This window comes from Somniosus microcephalus, unplaced genomic scaffold (genome assembly GCF_052327205.1).
Source record: "Somniosus microcephalus isolate GS21.2 unplaced genomic scaffold, FLI_Smic_1.0 unresolved_chr7, whole genome shotgun sequence".
NCBI lineage: Eukaryota > Metazoa > Chordata > Chondrichthyes > Squaliformes > Somniosidae > Somniosus > Somniosus microcephalus.
Genome location: NW_028225185.1, coordinates 25826292 through 25841654, shown reverse-complemented (window position 1 = coordinate 25841654; position 15363 = coordinate 25826292). Strand labels below are relative to the sequence as shown.

Below are 15363 nucleotides of genomic sequence, written 5' to 3'. Positions count from 1 at the left end.
GACCTTTTACATCCACCTGCGAGGGCCTCTGTTTAACATCTCATTCAAAAGATGGCCCCTCTGACAGTGCAGCTCTCCCTCAGTAACACACACACACACTCTCACTCACACTCACACTCACACACTCACACTCACACACTCACACTCACACTCACACTCACACTCACACTCACACTCACACTCACACTCACACTCACACTCACACTCACACTCACACTCACACACTGCGGCGCTCCCTCAGCGCGGCCCTGAACAGCTGGGTGTTACACTCTCCTGCCCATCAACCAAGGCTGTGTCAGCAGTTGACTAAGGATGATTTGGCCTTAATGGAAAGATTAATTGTTCCCTCCCTCCTCCCAGTGAGTCACTCTGGGCGTTGGGCAAGATAACGCCAGTTCTTAAAAACAGAGCAACTTAAAAACATAACGCGCGATGCTTCTCAAACTTGAGCCAGAAACCGTGCCCTGAAGCATACTATGGGATGCCCTGGTCATTGCCCTGTTTACCCATGATGCAGTGGGAGGGGTGGGGTGCCAAGATTTATTTCACTATTGTTCCCATAGTGTTGCATCCGTCCACCCCTATTGTGATATTTCCGTAATAGATTCCCATTGCTGGGCATTGGCCGTTGCTCGTGTCTTGGCCGAGACCATGAGTCAGCAGGGGTGGAAGGGCCGTGTTTCTGTCGAGGCATGTCGTATCCAAACTCTCTTGGCCCCCACCCCACCCGAGGTTTTCATTTCTCCTACCCCCTTTGGCCTTGAGGGCATGAGTCCAGTGTGATCAGTGAGCTCACTATGCCTGAGGGGTTTAGAGTTGGGCCTTTTGCCCTAGAATGAACTAAAAAATAATCCACCCAGTCCCAATGGCATGTTCCCACAGTTGTGTCCCTACTGGCGTTCTTGCTCCCCGCAGCTGCCCGGTGTGGGAAATGGAAACTATCTTATTGATGCAGTTAAGGTTTCCCCTCCAGGTTGGGACAGTGTAGAGGGAGCTTCATTCTGCATCCAACTTGTGTTGTACTCGAGCTGGGAATGCTTAATATTACCACACCAGGTGCCAGGACTGTGAAAGGGTTCCATTCCCCCATACGAACCAATCCCAACCCGAATGACGACGGAATTCATTGACTGCATTCTCCCCAGTCTAGATGCTGTGTTTGGCGATTTAGGAAACAATGATTCATCACCTCTATAAACTCTCCCATAGTTTGTTTCCAGAGACACCTGTACGTTAGTTGTGAAAGCTAAATACAATAAAATTGGGTGGGGTGGGGGGGGGGGGGGGAGATGTTTTACAAAGCTTCCATTACTGTTTAGTGGTGGTAAGCGCCATTCAGTGCAGGTGGCGAGCTTTATAAGCACCTTTTTTTAAAGCCGAGAAGGTGAAGAGATTTAATCGCGTTGTTGAAAACCTTGAGTTTAGATGGCGTAAATAAAGAGCAACTGTTTCCTGTGGCGGAAGGGTCGCTAACCAGAGGACACAAATTTAAGATTGGAAGAAGAACCAGAGGGAAAACTTTTTTACGAAGCGAGTGTTTAGGATCTGGAATGTGCTGCCTGACAGGGTGGTGGAGGCAGACTCGATCACTACTTTCTGAAGGGAGTTGAAGTACCTGGAGAAGAATTGTCAGGGCTACGGGGAAAGGGCGGGGGAGTGGGACTCGCTGAAGTGCTCTTGTGGAGCGCCGGCAGGGGCTCGACGGGCCGAATGGTTACAGCACAGAAGGAAGCCATTCTATGATTCTCCTGCGCGCTGTGGCACACTTACTCGCATATTTTCTTCCCCCCCCCCCCCCCCCCAACCCACCCCCCAACCCACCCTGGGGCACTCGCACGTCCATTCCTGAGCCATCTGGCCTGTAGGGTCTTGTCGCTCCTGTCTATTTAAGAACATGAGATAGGAGTGGGCCATTCGGCCCCTCTAGCCTGCTCTGCCATTCAGTTGATCACTAACCTTGTAGAACAGTCCAAAAATGGCTACCAATGTGGTTTCCCCCCCCCCCCCCCCCCAAAAACTCAATGTATTGGGTTTTTAGGATATTATTGTTTCTATTTTTCCCTTGATACAAGTTTCAGGCCCAGGAGACCTCCTGTTCATATACTCTTCACTGATCTGATCCAATCCAGGAGACTGGTACTGAGATATACTCCCGCGTAGCAGATTCATCGGGCCCAGTAAGCGAGTCGTCTCGACCGCTCGCACTAGCTTAAGCAAGACTAGGGTTGAAATCCCCAGGGGGCTCCGAGCACGCTGTTTCTTTCTAGGGTTAGTTAACGTCTCTACACAAGTGTGTTCCTGCTATGTGCGTTGAGTACCTTGTGCTTGATATGTCTCTACACCACGTGGCAATGCTCCCCCCCACCCCCCAAATCCAGAACATCTCGTACTGTTCTTTGTTCCTTCCTTCTGCATTGAGTAACAGTCACTGTTGGACAAGCCCTTCACTTACCCATTTCTCTTGATATTTATAACGCAGGGGGCTATTCATCCCTTCACTCCTAGACCAGCCGGCACCATTCCTGCTCATTAAAATGCCTTTCCTTGAGTCTTCCCACAGTCTGGTGGTGATCTCTCTCTCTCTCTCCACTGTTCTCACTCTTAATAACCTCTGCAATAGTTAGTTTCGTAATAACCTCCAACAGTTAGTTTTGTATATCTGTTGGCTCTTGCAATAAGGTCCTGCCTCGGCTCGCCTGCTGCTTGAAAGCTTCATCCCTGCCTTTGTCGCCTCCTAGACTCGACTATTCTAACACACTCCTGTCCGACCTCCCACCCTCTGTCAACTTGAGCTCATCCAAAACTCTGCTGCCCTGCGTCCTAACTCACACCCAGTCCCGTTCACCCATCACCCCCTGTGCTCACTGCCCCGCGTCCTAACTCGCACCCAGTCCCGTTCACCCATCACCCCCCGTGCTCACTGCCCCGTGTCCTAACTCACACCCAGTCCCGTTCACCCATCACCCCCTGTGCTCACTGCCCCGTGTCCTAACTCACACCCAGTCCCGTTCACCCATCACCCCCTGTGCTCACTGCCCCGTGTCCTAACTCACACCCAGTCCCGTTCACCCATCACCCCCTGTGCTCACTGCCCCGTGTCCTAACTCACACCCAGTCCCGTTCACCCATCACCCCCTGTGCTCACTGCCCCGTGTCCTAACTCACACCCAGTCCCGTTCACCCATCACCCCCTGTGCTCACTGCCCCGTGTCCTAACTCACACCCAGTCCCGTTCACCCATCACCCCCTGTGCTCACTGCCCCATGTCCTAACTCACACCTATCTCTGTAACCTCCTCCAGCCCCTACAACCCTCCCTATCTCTGTAACCTCCTCCAGCCCACTACAACCCTCCCAGATCTCTGCGCTCCTCCAATTCTGGCTTCTTGAGCATCCCCCGACTTCCATCGCTCCACCATTGGTGGCCGTGCCTTCAGCCACCTGGTCCCCAAGCTCTGGAATTCCCTCCCTAAACCTTTCTGTGCCCCCCCCCCCCCTCAAGATTTTCCTCAAAACCTTCCTCTTTGACCTAGCTTTTGGTCACCTGTCCTAATATTTCCTTCTGTGGCTCGGTGTCAAATTGTGTTTGATAATCGCTCCTGTGAAGCGCCTTGGGACGTTTTAATACATTAAAGGCGTGGGATAAATGCAAGTTAAACTGTGGATGGCGGGGGGGGAAAGATGAGATGAACTAACGCTGTAATGTGCTTTTTTGGTATGTAGACAGCAAAGCCATTGTGGATGGGAACCTGAAGTTGATCCTGGGCCTGATATGGACCCTCATTCTTCATTATTCCATTTCCATGCCCATGTGGGACGAGGAGGACGACGAGGCCAAGAAACAGACCCCCAAGCAGAGGCTGCTGGGATGGATCCAGAACAAGTTGCCCGAAATGCCCATCACCAACTTCAGCCGCGACTGGCAGTCCGGCAAGGCCTTGGGCGCGTTGGTGGATAGCTGTGCTCCGGGTAAGGACCCTGCTCGCTTCACCCCTCTTACTCAACCCCCAGTTAGTGGGAGCGGGGGGAGGGGAAACCCCCCCCTCAAGCTCTGATTTTTAATTTTCCGTGGTTTCTCCCCCCACGGATACCTGCGGAGCTGGGGCTGTTGCTGTTGCTTCCGCTTCCCACCCGCTGGCACTTGCCCACCTTGCCCGGGCTCTTGTAGTGTAGCTGATTCCTGGGTGTGGGTTGAGAGTCGACAGCAGGGGCAGAATAAAGCTACGCCAGGCTTGCGAAGCCGGGAGTGTCTGGCGAATCGACCCTTTCTCCACCCTTGTCACCTTCCCCCTCCCACCACTGGCGGCTGTGCCTTCAGCCGCCTGGGCCCTGAGCTCTGGAATTCCTCCCTTTAAACCCCCCTCTTTAAGACACTCCTTAAAACCGACCTCTTTGACCAAGCTTTTGGTCACATGCCCTAATATCTCCTAATGTGGATTGGAGTTTGACCAGGCTTCTGTGAAGTGCCTTGGGGCAGTTGATTGCGTAGACTCCTGAGGATGTTTCCACTTGTAGGAGGGAGACCAGAACTAGGGGCCATCAATAAAAGACCGCCACTAATAAATCCAATAGGGCATTCGGGAGAAACCTCTCTGCCCAGAGGGAGAAGGGAATAGGAGGATCTGCTGATTGGGTGGGAGGAGGCTCGTGTGGAGCACCAGCACTGTCCAGTTGACCTGATTCTTTGCTGCACCCTTGATGTCACTCGGAACCCACCCGTTCGAAAGCAATTGGGCGGAAAATCTAATCCTGTTTCCTTTTCGCTTTATCCCAGCTTCCCGATAGTTAAGGTACTAAAAACTTTTTGTCTGGTTCTCATTAACGACTCGTTCTAAAAATAAACCTTTCATTGGTGCAACGGGCCAACCCTGTGCCCACTCTCTGCTCAGTGGAATGTTCCTGATTGCCAAGAGTTCTGGTCGAACGCCAGGGGTTTATATTGCGGGGCGGGGGGGAAAGAAGTGACTGATTTTTATTGCACCCTCGCTGCTTGTATTTCTTTCAGTCCCGGTTACTTAAAGCCACTGCTCTCCACAAAAGGCACTTTCTGTCAGTGCAGTTTACAAGGTGCCAGTTTTAGTCACCTCCCCGATTTTAGCATTTCGTGACCCCATCCGAGCGCTGTCTCAATCAACACAGTGAATAATGTAAGCCCCCTCGAGCCTGCTCTGCCATTCAATAAGATCATTGCTGATCATCTACCTCAACTCCACCTTCCCACCCAATCCTCGGATCCCTTTTAATCTTCCAAAATCAGGAGCAGTGGGCAATGCACGATTTCTTAATTGAACCTTGCAGCACAGGAGGCGGCCATTCGGCCCGTCGTGCCTCTGCCAGCTCTTTGAACGAGCTCTCCAATTAGTCCCTCTTTCCCCACAGCCCGGCACATTTTTCCCCTTCAAGTATTTCTCCAATTCCCCTTGACGGTTACTATTGAATCTGCTCCCACCGCCCCTTTCAGGCAGCGCGTTCCAGATCACAACTCTCTGCGTAAAAACATTCCTCGTCTCCCCTCCAGCTCTTTTGCCGATTTTATCTTAAATCTGTGTCCTCTGGTCACGCACCCACCTGCCATCGGAAACAGCTTCTCCCTATCCAACACCTCGCTTTTTAAATCCCCCGTTTGGCCCCTTTCTGACCCCGGGAGCACGTGAGGCTAATTGGGACATCCCTACTGAAGTCGGCAGTGATTGGAGGTGCACCTTGTGGCTTTACTTATGCAGTGATTGCCAACACTCCTTGGGAATACGGTCTAATGGTGGAGTTATGTTGACTCAATGATTAATCGTCTCGCATTCTTCAAAATTAACTCTCTGGATGTGGGTGTTGGCAGATTGCCCATCCCTAGTTGCCTCTTGGCTCACCACCACCGTCTCGCAGGCAATAAATGTCAGCCTTGCCGGCAACACCCACATCCCAGGAACGACTGAAGGTGGTGGTGAGCCGCCGCCTTGAACCGCTGCAGTCCCGTGTGGTGAAGGTGCTCCCACAGTGCTGTTAAGGAGGGAGTTCCAGGATTTTGATCCAGCGCCGATGAAGGAACGGCCGATATATTTCCAAGTCAGGATGGTGTGTGTGACTCGGAGGGGAACTTGGAGGTGGCGGTGTTCCCATGCGCCTGCTGCCCTTGTCCTTCTAGGTGGAAGAGGTCGCGGGTTTGGGAGGTGCTGCCGAAGAAGCCTTGGCGAGTTGCTGCAGTGCATCTTGTAGATGGTCCACACTGCAGCCACGGTGCGCCGGTGGTGGAGGGAGTGACGATCAAGCGGGCTATGGTATTATTGAGCTGCTCCTTTCACCCACCCAGGGGATTGGAACGTCTGTTGGATCCAGGGAGCAAGCAATTGGCCTGGATCACTGGGTGGGCCATGACCCAGAAGTTAGGAGGAAGATGCCTCTACTGACAGAGGAGTGAGGTTTGCGTGCGACTAGACTTGACTTTTTGTCCTTTTTTTCTGTCTAGGTCTGTGCCCAGACTGGGAAACCTGGGATGGTAGCAAGCCTGTGGACAATGCTCGGGAAGCCATGCAACAGGCTGACGATTGGTTGGGCATTCCTCAGGTATGTTGGCATGCTGGGAGGAGGAGGCGGGCCTGTTGACAGACCGGAGCGATTGCATGTTGAATGCAGTTGTCTAACCTGTTCAGATGGCAACTTTGGTAATAGGGGAGGGGCGGTACTGAGGGAGCGCCGCACTGTCGGAGGGACGGTACTGAGGGAGTGTCGGAGGGGCGGTACTGAGGGAGCGCCGCACTGTCGGAGGGGCGGTACTGAGGGAGCGCCGCACTGTCGGAGGGACGGTACTGAGGGAGTGTCGGAGGGGCGGTACTGAGGGAGCGCCGCACTGTCGGAGGGGCGGTACTGAGGGAGCGCCGCACTGTCGGAGGGGCGGTACTGAGGGAGCGCCGCACTGTCGGAGGAGCGGTACTGAGGGAGTGTCGGAGGGACGGTACTGAGGGAGTGTCGGAGGGGCGGTACTGAGGGAGCGCCGCACTGTTGGAGGGGCGGTACTGAGGGAGCGCCGCACTGTCGGAGGGACGGTACTGAGGGAGCGCCGCACTGTCGGAGGGGCGGTACTGAGGGAGCGCCGCACTGTCGGAGGGGCGGTACTGAGGGAGCGCCGCACTGTCGGAGGGGCGGTACTGAGGGAGCGCCGCACTGTCGGAGGGGCAGTACTGAGGGAGCGCCACAGTCGGAGGGGCGGTACTGAGGGAGCCTCCGCCTCACTGTCGGAGGGGCGGTACTGAGGGAGCCTCTGCCTCCCTGTCGGAGGGGCGGTACTGAGGGAGCGCCGTGCTGTCGGAGGGGCAGTTTTTGAACATCTGCATATTGTTCTCCAGGTCATCACCCCAGAAGAGATTCTGGATCCGAATGTGGACGAACATTCTGTCATGACCTATCTGTCCCAGTTCCCCAAGGCCAAGCTGAAGCCTGGCGCCCCACTCCGACCAAAACTGAACCCCAAGAAAGCCCGGGCTTACGGGCCAGGTCTGTAAACACATTGTCTTTGTCGCTGCCTGATTTTTTTTTTTTTGTTTGTTTCTTTATTTGAAATATTTTTCCTCTTCTCCCCGAAGGAGTTGAACCGACTGGCAATGTGGTCATGAGGCGAGCGGAATTCACGGTCGAAACTATCAGTGCCGGGCTTGGCGAGGTTCTCGTCTACGTCGAGGACCCGGCTGGGCATCGTGAGGAGGTGAGGGGCGTCCAGAATGGTGCCTGGTTTTTGATGCAAGATGGTGCTGAACCTCCTTCCTTCCTTCCCACTCCGTGCCCCAGAGTCCTTCAATCCTGCTGCTAGACCGCTGGTATCTTGGGGCAGGGTCTGTGGCTGTGTGGGGTTGGGGAGGAGGAGGAGGAGGAGCAGTGGCTGTGGCCTTGATCCCAGAGCTGGAAACACCCACCCTCCTCTTCCTCTTCCCTCCTGTGCTCCATTCCCACATCTTGCCTGCCAGACGTCTGTTGACCGTATGTTGGGTGGAGTGGTCTATCGCTAGGTTGTCGCACAAAGTTCTTGATAATTGATTTCATAGTTTATGGGATTTTTGCACACTTATTATGATTTACTGAATTGTTTTAAGTTTAAGGAATTGCATGACTTAACATACAACACAAATGGGCCAATCGGTTCATGTGTTTATTGAGCTTCCCCTTACTCTGCTATTCAACTCGACCAATTCCCTGTGGTAGCGAGTTCCCCACTCTCTGGGTAAAGAAGTTTCTCCTGAATTCCCTGTTGGATTTATTAGTGACTGTCTTCATACCTGGGACGGCAGGAATGACGTATGAGGAGAGATTGGATCGATTGGGCTTGTACTCGCTGGAGTTTAGAAGAATGAGAGGGGATCTCATTGAAACTTATAAAATTCTGACAGGACTAGACAGACTAGATGCAGGAAGGATGTTCCCGATGGCGGGGGAGCCCAGAACCAGGGGGCACAGTCTAAGGATAAGGGGTAAGCCATTTAGGACAGAGATGAGGAGGAATTTCTTCACCCAGAGAGTGGTGAACCTGTGGAATTCTCTACCACACAAGGCAGTGGAGGCCAATTCATTAAATATATTCAAAATGGTGTTTGATATATTTAAGGCTAAAAGGATCAAGGGATATGGGGAGAAAGCAGGGACAGGGTACTGAATTTGGATGATCAGCCATGATCTCATTGAATGGCGGAGCAGGCTCGAGGGGCCGAATGGCCGACTCCTGCTCCTATCTTCTATGTTTCTATTGATGGCCCCTAGTTCTGGTCTCTGCCACAAGTGGAAACACCTTCTCTACGTCTATCCTATCGAACCCCTTTCCTTATTTTGAAGACCTCTCTCTGATCACCTGTCTGCCTTCTCTCTCTCTCTCTCTCTCAAAGAGCCCCAGCCTGTTCAATCTATCCTGATAGATGTGTGACTATTTCAGCAGTGGTTCCTGCATTGACTTTAATTTTTTTTGTTCACGTGTAGGCTAAAGTGACAGCGAATAACGATAAAAATCGTACCTACTCCGTCTACTACATTCCCAAGGTGGTGGGACTTCACAAGGTAAGAGACAAGTAGACCTTGAAGTGTGGTAAGTCCAACCATAACGTTGCCCAATGATGGGCTTCTCCCAGTCCCAATGCTAAATCGAATAGATCCCTGTCGTTCTATCTGTTTCTGATGACTTTTCCCCATCCCCGTGCGATGGTGAAACGCTATTGGCTTCCCACCAGTATCTCGTCTCGGTCATTCTATCTGCGAGGGCCCAGACCATGTCCTTGGGATGGTTGACCATTCTCACTGTGAAGCCTCCCATGCAGCCCATCGTGCACTGAGTGTTGCTGAATTTCCATCAGGACCGGGATTTCCCCTGCCTTGCTATCTCTGGTTGTGCTGAATAAAGTGGTCTTCCCTCCCTGGGCAGGGGGTCTAACTTGACGATAGCTGAGAGGAGGTGGAAGGATATGCCGATGGAGTTGGCTGAGGAGGAGGAGGCTCGTGTGGAGCACAGACCATTTGGGTAGGTGTGTGCCCAAGCTAAGGCTGTTGGGAGGAATCTGTCGCTGACCACTCGCTCTAGTAACCCTGTGTTGATGTGGACTTTGTTCACCAGTCAATCTCTACCTGATCTCCTCCTTGTCTTCCCCCAGGTGACTGTCCTGTTTGCCGGGCAGCACATATCCAAGAGCCCCTTCGAGGTGACTATCGGGAAGGCACAGGGTGATGCCAGCAAGGTCACTGCTCAGGGGCCTGGCCTGGAACCCATCGGAAATGCTGCGAACAAGTCCACATACTTTGACATCTACACCGCAGGTAATGAAGAGAGAGCGCTTGTATTTCATGACCTCTGGGTGTCCCAAAGTGCTTCACAGCAGCTCCTGATTTGTCATAGAACTCTGTCATGTCACAGCATGGGAGGCCATTTGGCCCATTGTGAACGAGCTCTCCAATTAGTCCCACTCTGCTGTATGAGAGATTGGGTCGATTGGGCTTATACTCGCTGGAGTTTAGAAGAATGAGAGGGGATCTCATTGAAACTTATAAAATTCTAACAGGACTGGACAGACTAGATGCAGGAAGGATGTTCCCGATGGCGGGGGAGTCCAGAACCAGGGGTCACAGTCTAAGGATAAGGGGTAAGCCATTTAGGACAGAAATGAGGAGGAATTTCTTCACCCAGAGAGCGGTGAACCTGTGGAATTCTCTACCACAGAAGGCAGTTGAGGCCAATTCATTAAATATATTCAAGAAGGAGTTGGATATATTTCTTAAGGCTCAAGGGATATGGGGAGAAGGCAGGGACAGGGTACTGAATTTGGATGATCAGCTATGATCTCATTGAATGGCGGAGCAGGCTCGAGGGGCCGAATGGCCGACTCCTGCTCCTATCTTCGATGCTCTTTCCCCACAGCCCTGCAATTTTCCCCCTTCAAGTATTTACCCAATTCCCCTGGTGAAAGTTACTATTGAATCTGCTTCCACCGCCCTTTCAGGCAGCGCGTTCCAGATCACAACTCGCTGCGGGGGAAAAAAAATTGTCGTCTCTGGTCCTTTTGCCAAAATCCCCTTCAATCTGTCTCCTCTGGTTACTGACCCGCCGCCAGTGGAAACCGCTTCTCTTTAGGAGGGTAGCGAGGCGGAGATGTTTAGGGAGGGAATTCCAGAGCTTGGGGCGGGGGGGAGCCCCCCCCCCTCCCAGGCAGTTGAAGGCACCACCGCCAATGGTGGAGCGATGGAAATCGGGGGGGGGGATGCGCGAGATGCTGGAATTTGGAGGAGCGCAGAGATCTCGGAGGGTTGTAGGGGCTGGAGGAGGTGAGGCCATAGTTACTGAGTTAACTTTCTCATCTCACTCCAGAGACATTGAGTGTTTTCTGTTTTTAAGCATTCCTGGCGTCTGCGGTGTTTCGGGTTTTTAAATTCTGATCCGTTCCTCCCAAGGTGCTGGTGTCGGAGATGTTGCTGTGACCGTCACGGACCCAAATGGTAAGAAGGACACAGTGGAGATCCAGCTGGAGGACCGGGGCAACAGTTCGTATCGCTGCACGTACAAGCCCACAGTCGAGGGGGTGCACACCATCTACATCACCTTCGCAGGAATGCAGATCCCCAAGAGCCCCTTTACGGTCACCATCGCGGAAGGTGGGCCGTGACCTCCTGGGTCTTGTTTTGTTGGGGGTCTGGTCAAATGGCACTCTAGTCTGGGGGTCAAGTGAAAATGACAAGACTGAGATCAATAGACTTTTGGGTAAAGGATACTGAACCAAATTGGAGTTGAGATACAGATCAGCCGTGATCTAATTGAATGGCAGGACAGGCTCGAGGGGCTGAATGGCCTCCTCCCGTTTGTCTATGTCCATAGATGGGGTTCCTGGAGCGGTCCTGAGCCAGAGATTGCATCCAAGGTCCAGGCGGAATTAGATGGTGGTTGCCCTCTGGCTAGGGAAGAATCGAGTGTTAATCCTGGAGTGTCTGTAGATGATGTTCCCTGGGGTTTTTTTTCCCATGGTGCCCCTCCCTCCTCCAGTGGACTGTCCAAGATGGCTTTCAAGATGAAGAGCACCAATTTGGACAAGTTCCTACTGGGTTTGGGCGGGAGGACAGCACTTGATGTCGGGAGAGTTGCACCCAGCAAGTGTCCCTTGAGAAGGGAGTGGAGAACCTTGCACGGACAGCGAGTTGCAGTTCCTCTTCCAGATAGACGGGTCATTCAGTCGAACAACTTCTCAAATTGCTGTCTCCTGAGCTCGGGGGCAGTTTCCACCTGGAATGACCGGATTGCCTGTTGCTTTACGATTCCCCATTCATTAAATTAGCGGGCAAAGGGGATACGTGAGGAGGGTGCCATCTGGGGAAACTTGCCCCCTCGGCCCATTAATTGGGATGGGGAAGGGCTTGGGAGTTATGGGAACAGGAGGAGGCCATTCAGCCCCTCGAGCCTGTTCACCGTTCAGTGAGATCATGGCTGATCTGTGACCCAACTCCATCTACCTGCCTTTGGCCCATATCCCTCAATACCTTTTGGTTAACAAATCATATCGATCTTTGATTTAGAATTAACAATTGATCTAGCATCAATTACTGTTTGCGGAGAGTTCCCAACTTCTACCATCCTTTGTGTGTCAGTGTTTCCTAATTTCACTCCTGAACGGTCTGGCTCTAATTTTTAGTCTGCGTTCCCCCTAGTCCTAGAATCCCCAACCAGCGGAACTAGTTTCTCTCTCTACCCTGATCGGTTCCCCTTTAATATCTTAAACTTCGATCAGATCACAGATTAACCTTCTAAAATCTGGGGAATACAACCCTAGTTTGTGTAATCTCTCCTCGTAACTTAACCCCTTAGAGTCCAGGTATCATTCTGGTGAATCTACACTGCACTCCCTCCAAGGGAGTTGGGGCTAGTTGACCACTCGTCTTTGTGGCAACCCTAGTCACACTAGAACTGGGCAAAGTCTTCCCATTGCCCACCTCGTGATCGCCAGCCGACTTGTAACCACCTTCACCTGTTTATAGGAACAGTTTCTGTCTGATTAACTCAGACTTGGGTTTTCCGAGTGTGTCGATTAATTTTTGCCTGCATGTATGTTTACCAGTGACTTAATGCTTTCTCCTTTTCCTTCTCAAGCTCTGATCTCTCTCTGTTTCTCTCCTCCTCCTTCACTCGAGCTCTGCTTCTCTCTCGGGATCTGGATCCAATCTGTCTGATCATCTCCAGCTGGCTGACCTTTGACATCTCCCCTCCTGCTGACCTTGACCTGCCAAGATGCCTGTTTTTTGACCTTTCCAGTAAGTTTGCAATAAACTGAAAATGAGCCATCATTCTGAGGTCCATCGATACCTCATCGGAACAGGAGGAGGCCATTCAGCCCCTTGAGCCTGTTCCACCATTCGATTTTAGATTTAAATTTCTGAGAATTGGCCTAACTCTTCCAGCCATGAGTGGCCAGAGTCTAGTTGTTGCCAAGAGCCCAGGTATGACACTCTGCATCCCCCCCCTCTCCCCAAACCTTTCCTTCTCGCCAGAAGTTGATGGTGCCTCCCATGACCTGAGTCTGTGCTACTCTACCTCTGGGCTCTTAAGGTGATTCTTGAGACCCTTCCTAAGGCACAATGAAATGGGTTAACACTTCTACACCTCTCTAAACCCCCTCCCCATCACCCCAACCAAAACAAGATGGGGGTCACCCATCCACCCTGATTTGGAGCTTTGAAGGATGGAAGTCCCCAAGTTCAGGTATGAGTGCCCCAGACCCGCTCCTTGGAGTGGAAAGGTTGGCAGGACTTCCAATTCCCCCCACCTCAAACTTTCTTCTCTCGTTCCAGTTAGCAACCCATCCTATCTGCCTTGACTCGCTCTGTCCTTCTCCTCCTTTCCCGTCTTGCTCCCCACACACATCTCAAAACACCCCAACTCCCATCAAATGCCTCCCTTTCCCACTTGGTCGCTGTGTCACTCCGGAAGGGCCTCTCTGACCAGATGTAGGTAACTGACATCTGCTGTTGGGCGGGGGGGGAGGGCAGTCCCTGCATGATGGAGGACTGACTCAAGACTGGGCTGAACCACGCTTGCGTTCGGAGAATGCTGACTAAAGACCTCGTCTAAAACTTACCCTAGCTTCAAGAACCTCCGCTCCTGAGGTCCCAGGATCTCTGTGTCTCTATTCCCTGTAGAGCAGCGCAGACTGGCAGGTGACCTGATCGAGGTCTATAAAGTATGAAGGGGCTGGCTAGCGTCCCTATTGATAATTATTCCAGTTGGACAGAATGTGGAGGACCAGGGGACGGGAGTTTAAACGTGCAAGAGTCAGAATACGCGGGATGTTGGGCAGTTCTTTGTTCCTCAGCGTAGCAGGCCTCTGGAACACATTGACGGCTGGGCGGTGGGTGATGACCATCTTCGAGAGGGAGCGGAACCGTTTCCTGACTAGGGCAGCGAAGGCATCATACAGAAGGTAAGTGGTTTTACAGATGACACTGTCCGTGTGATCTCCTGGACTGGTTTCCCATTGCCTGAGTGGGTCGGAGAGGAATTTCCAGTGTATTTTTTTCCACCCCCCTTGTTGTGTCTGGGGTTATTCTCCTTGGGAGGGGGGGGGTGGGGGGGAAGAAGTCTCTAGGCTCCGGCCATGTTGAGGGCGTCTGGCAGTCTTGCTGGACCAGCTGGTCTTTTTCCTGCCTTTTTTTTTCATCAAGCATCTTTCCCTCTTCCTCTTGCAGCTTGCAATCCCAGTGCCTGTCGTGCTGTTGGACGCGGCCTTCAGCCCAAGGGTGTCCGTATGAAGGAGACGGCAGATTTCAAGGTGTACACCAAAGGCGCGGGAAGCGGCGAGCTGAAGATCGTGGTGAAGGGACCAAGTGAGTGTTTGTTTGAAGTGGAGTTCGGAGGGTCAAAGCAACAGATACAATGGGTTCAGTTTACTCGAGGGAAGAGCAGGGACATTCTCACCGGTGTTCTCGGGCCAGTATTTATCCCTCAACAAATTTCCCCCCCCCCCCCCCCCCCCAAAAAATAATATCTCATTGCTGTTTGTGGGATCTTGCTGTTTGCAAATTGGCTGCTGCCTTTCCTACATTACAACAAAGTACTTCGTTGGCTGTAAAGCGCTTTGGGACATCTGAGGTGCCGTCTTTCGGATGAGACGTTAAACCGAGGCCCCCGTCTGCCCCCCCTCGGGTGGATGTAAAAGATCCCATGGCCGCTATTGGTAGAACAACAGGGGGGGCGTTCTCCCCGGTGTCCTGGGACCGATATTGCTCCCTCGACCAATATCACTAAGGTAGTGACGGGCGCTCTATAAATCCAAGTGCCTCCTCTTGCCTTCAGAAGTTTACACCTGGGAAGACCAGATGGAATAAGATCAGAATTAGGAGCAGGAGTCGGCCATTCGGCCCCTCGAGCCTGCTCCGCCATTCAATGAGATCACGGCTGATCTTTGACCTCGACTCCACTTTCCCGCCCGATCTCCATATCCCTCGATTCCCCTAGAGTCCAATCGATCTCGGCCTTGAATATGCTCAACGACTGAGCCTCCACAGCCCTCTGGGGCAGAGAATTCCAAAGATTCACCGCCCTCTGAGTGAAGAAATTCCTCCTCATCTCAGTCCTGAATGGCCGACCCCTTATCCGGAGACTGTGACCCCTGGTTCTAGACTCTCCAGCCAGGGGGGAAACAGCCTCTCAGCATCGACCCTGTCAATCCCCCTCAGAATCTGATATAGAACGAGGGGCCACAGTCTCGAGATATGGGGTAGGACTGAGATGAGATGTCTTCTCTCAGAAGGTGGTGAACATGTGGAATTCTCTACCACAGAAGGCTGTGGAGGCCAAGTCACTGAAAATATATTTAAGAAGGAGATGGATAGATTTCTAGACACAAGGCATCAAGGGGTATGGGGA

At 52.4% G+C, this 15363-nt stretch overlaps 1 protein-coding gene across 3 annotated transcripts in view; it reads left to right on the top strand.

Moving 5' to 3' along the window:
• Window positions 1-3724: 3724 nt before the first annotated feature.
• The window catches only part of LOC147086648 (filamin-A-like), a 63826-nt gene continuing 52187 nt past the window's right edge, over window positions 3725-15363 (top strand). For 2 of the 3 annotated variants that reach the window (XM_085978788.1, XM_085978787.1), the window contains exons 1-8: window positions 3725-3968; window positions 6460-6557; window positions 7337-7484; window positions 7574-7692; window positions 8952-9029; window positions 9617-9779; window positions 10908-11108; window positions 14184-14321. In XM_085978788.1, the coding sequence (XP_085834914.1) occupies window positions 3803-3968; window positions 6460-6557; window positions 7337-7484; window positions 7574-7692; window positions 8952-9029; window positions 9617-9779; window positions 10908-11108; window positions 14184-14321 (1111 nt within the window). In that variant the 5' untranslated portion in view covers window positions 3725-3802. The remainder of the gene's footprint in view (window positions 3969-6459; window positions 6558-7336; window positions 7485-7573; window positions 7693-8951; window positions 9030-9616; window positions 9780-10907; window positions 11109-14183; window positions 14322-15363) is intronic. The other variant, XM_085978786.1, reaches the window with a different exon arrangement.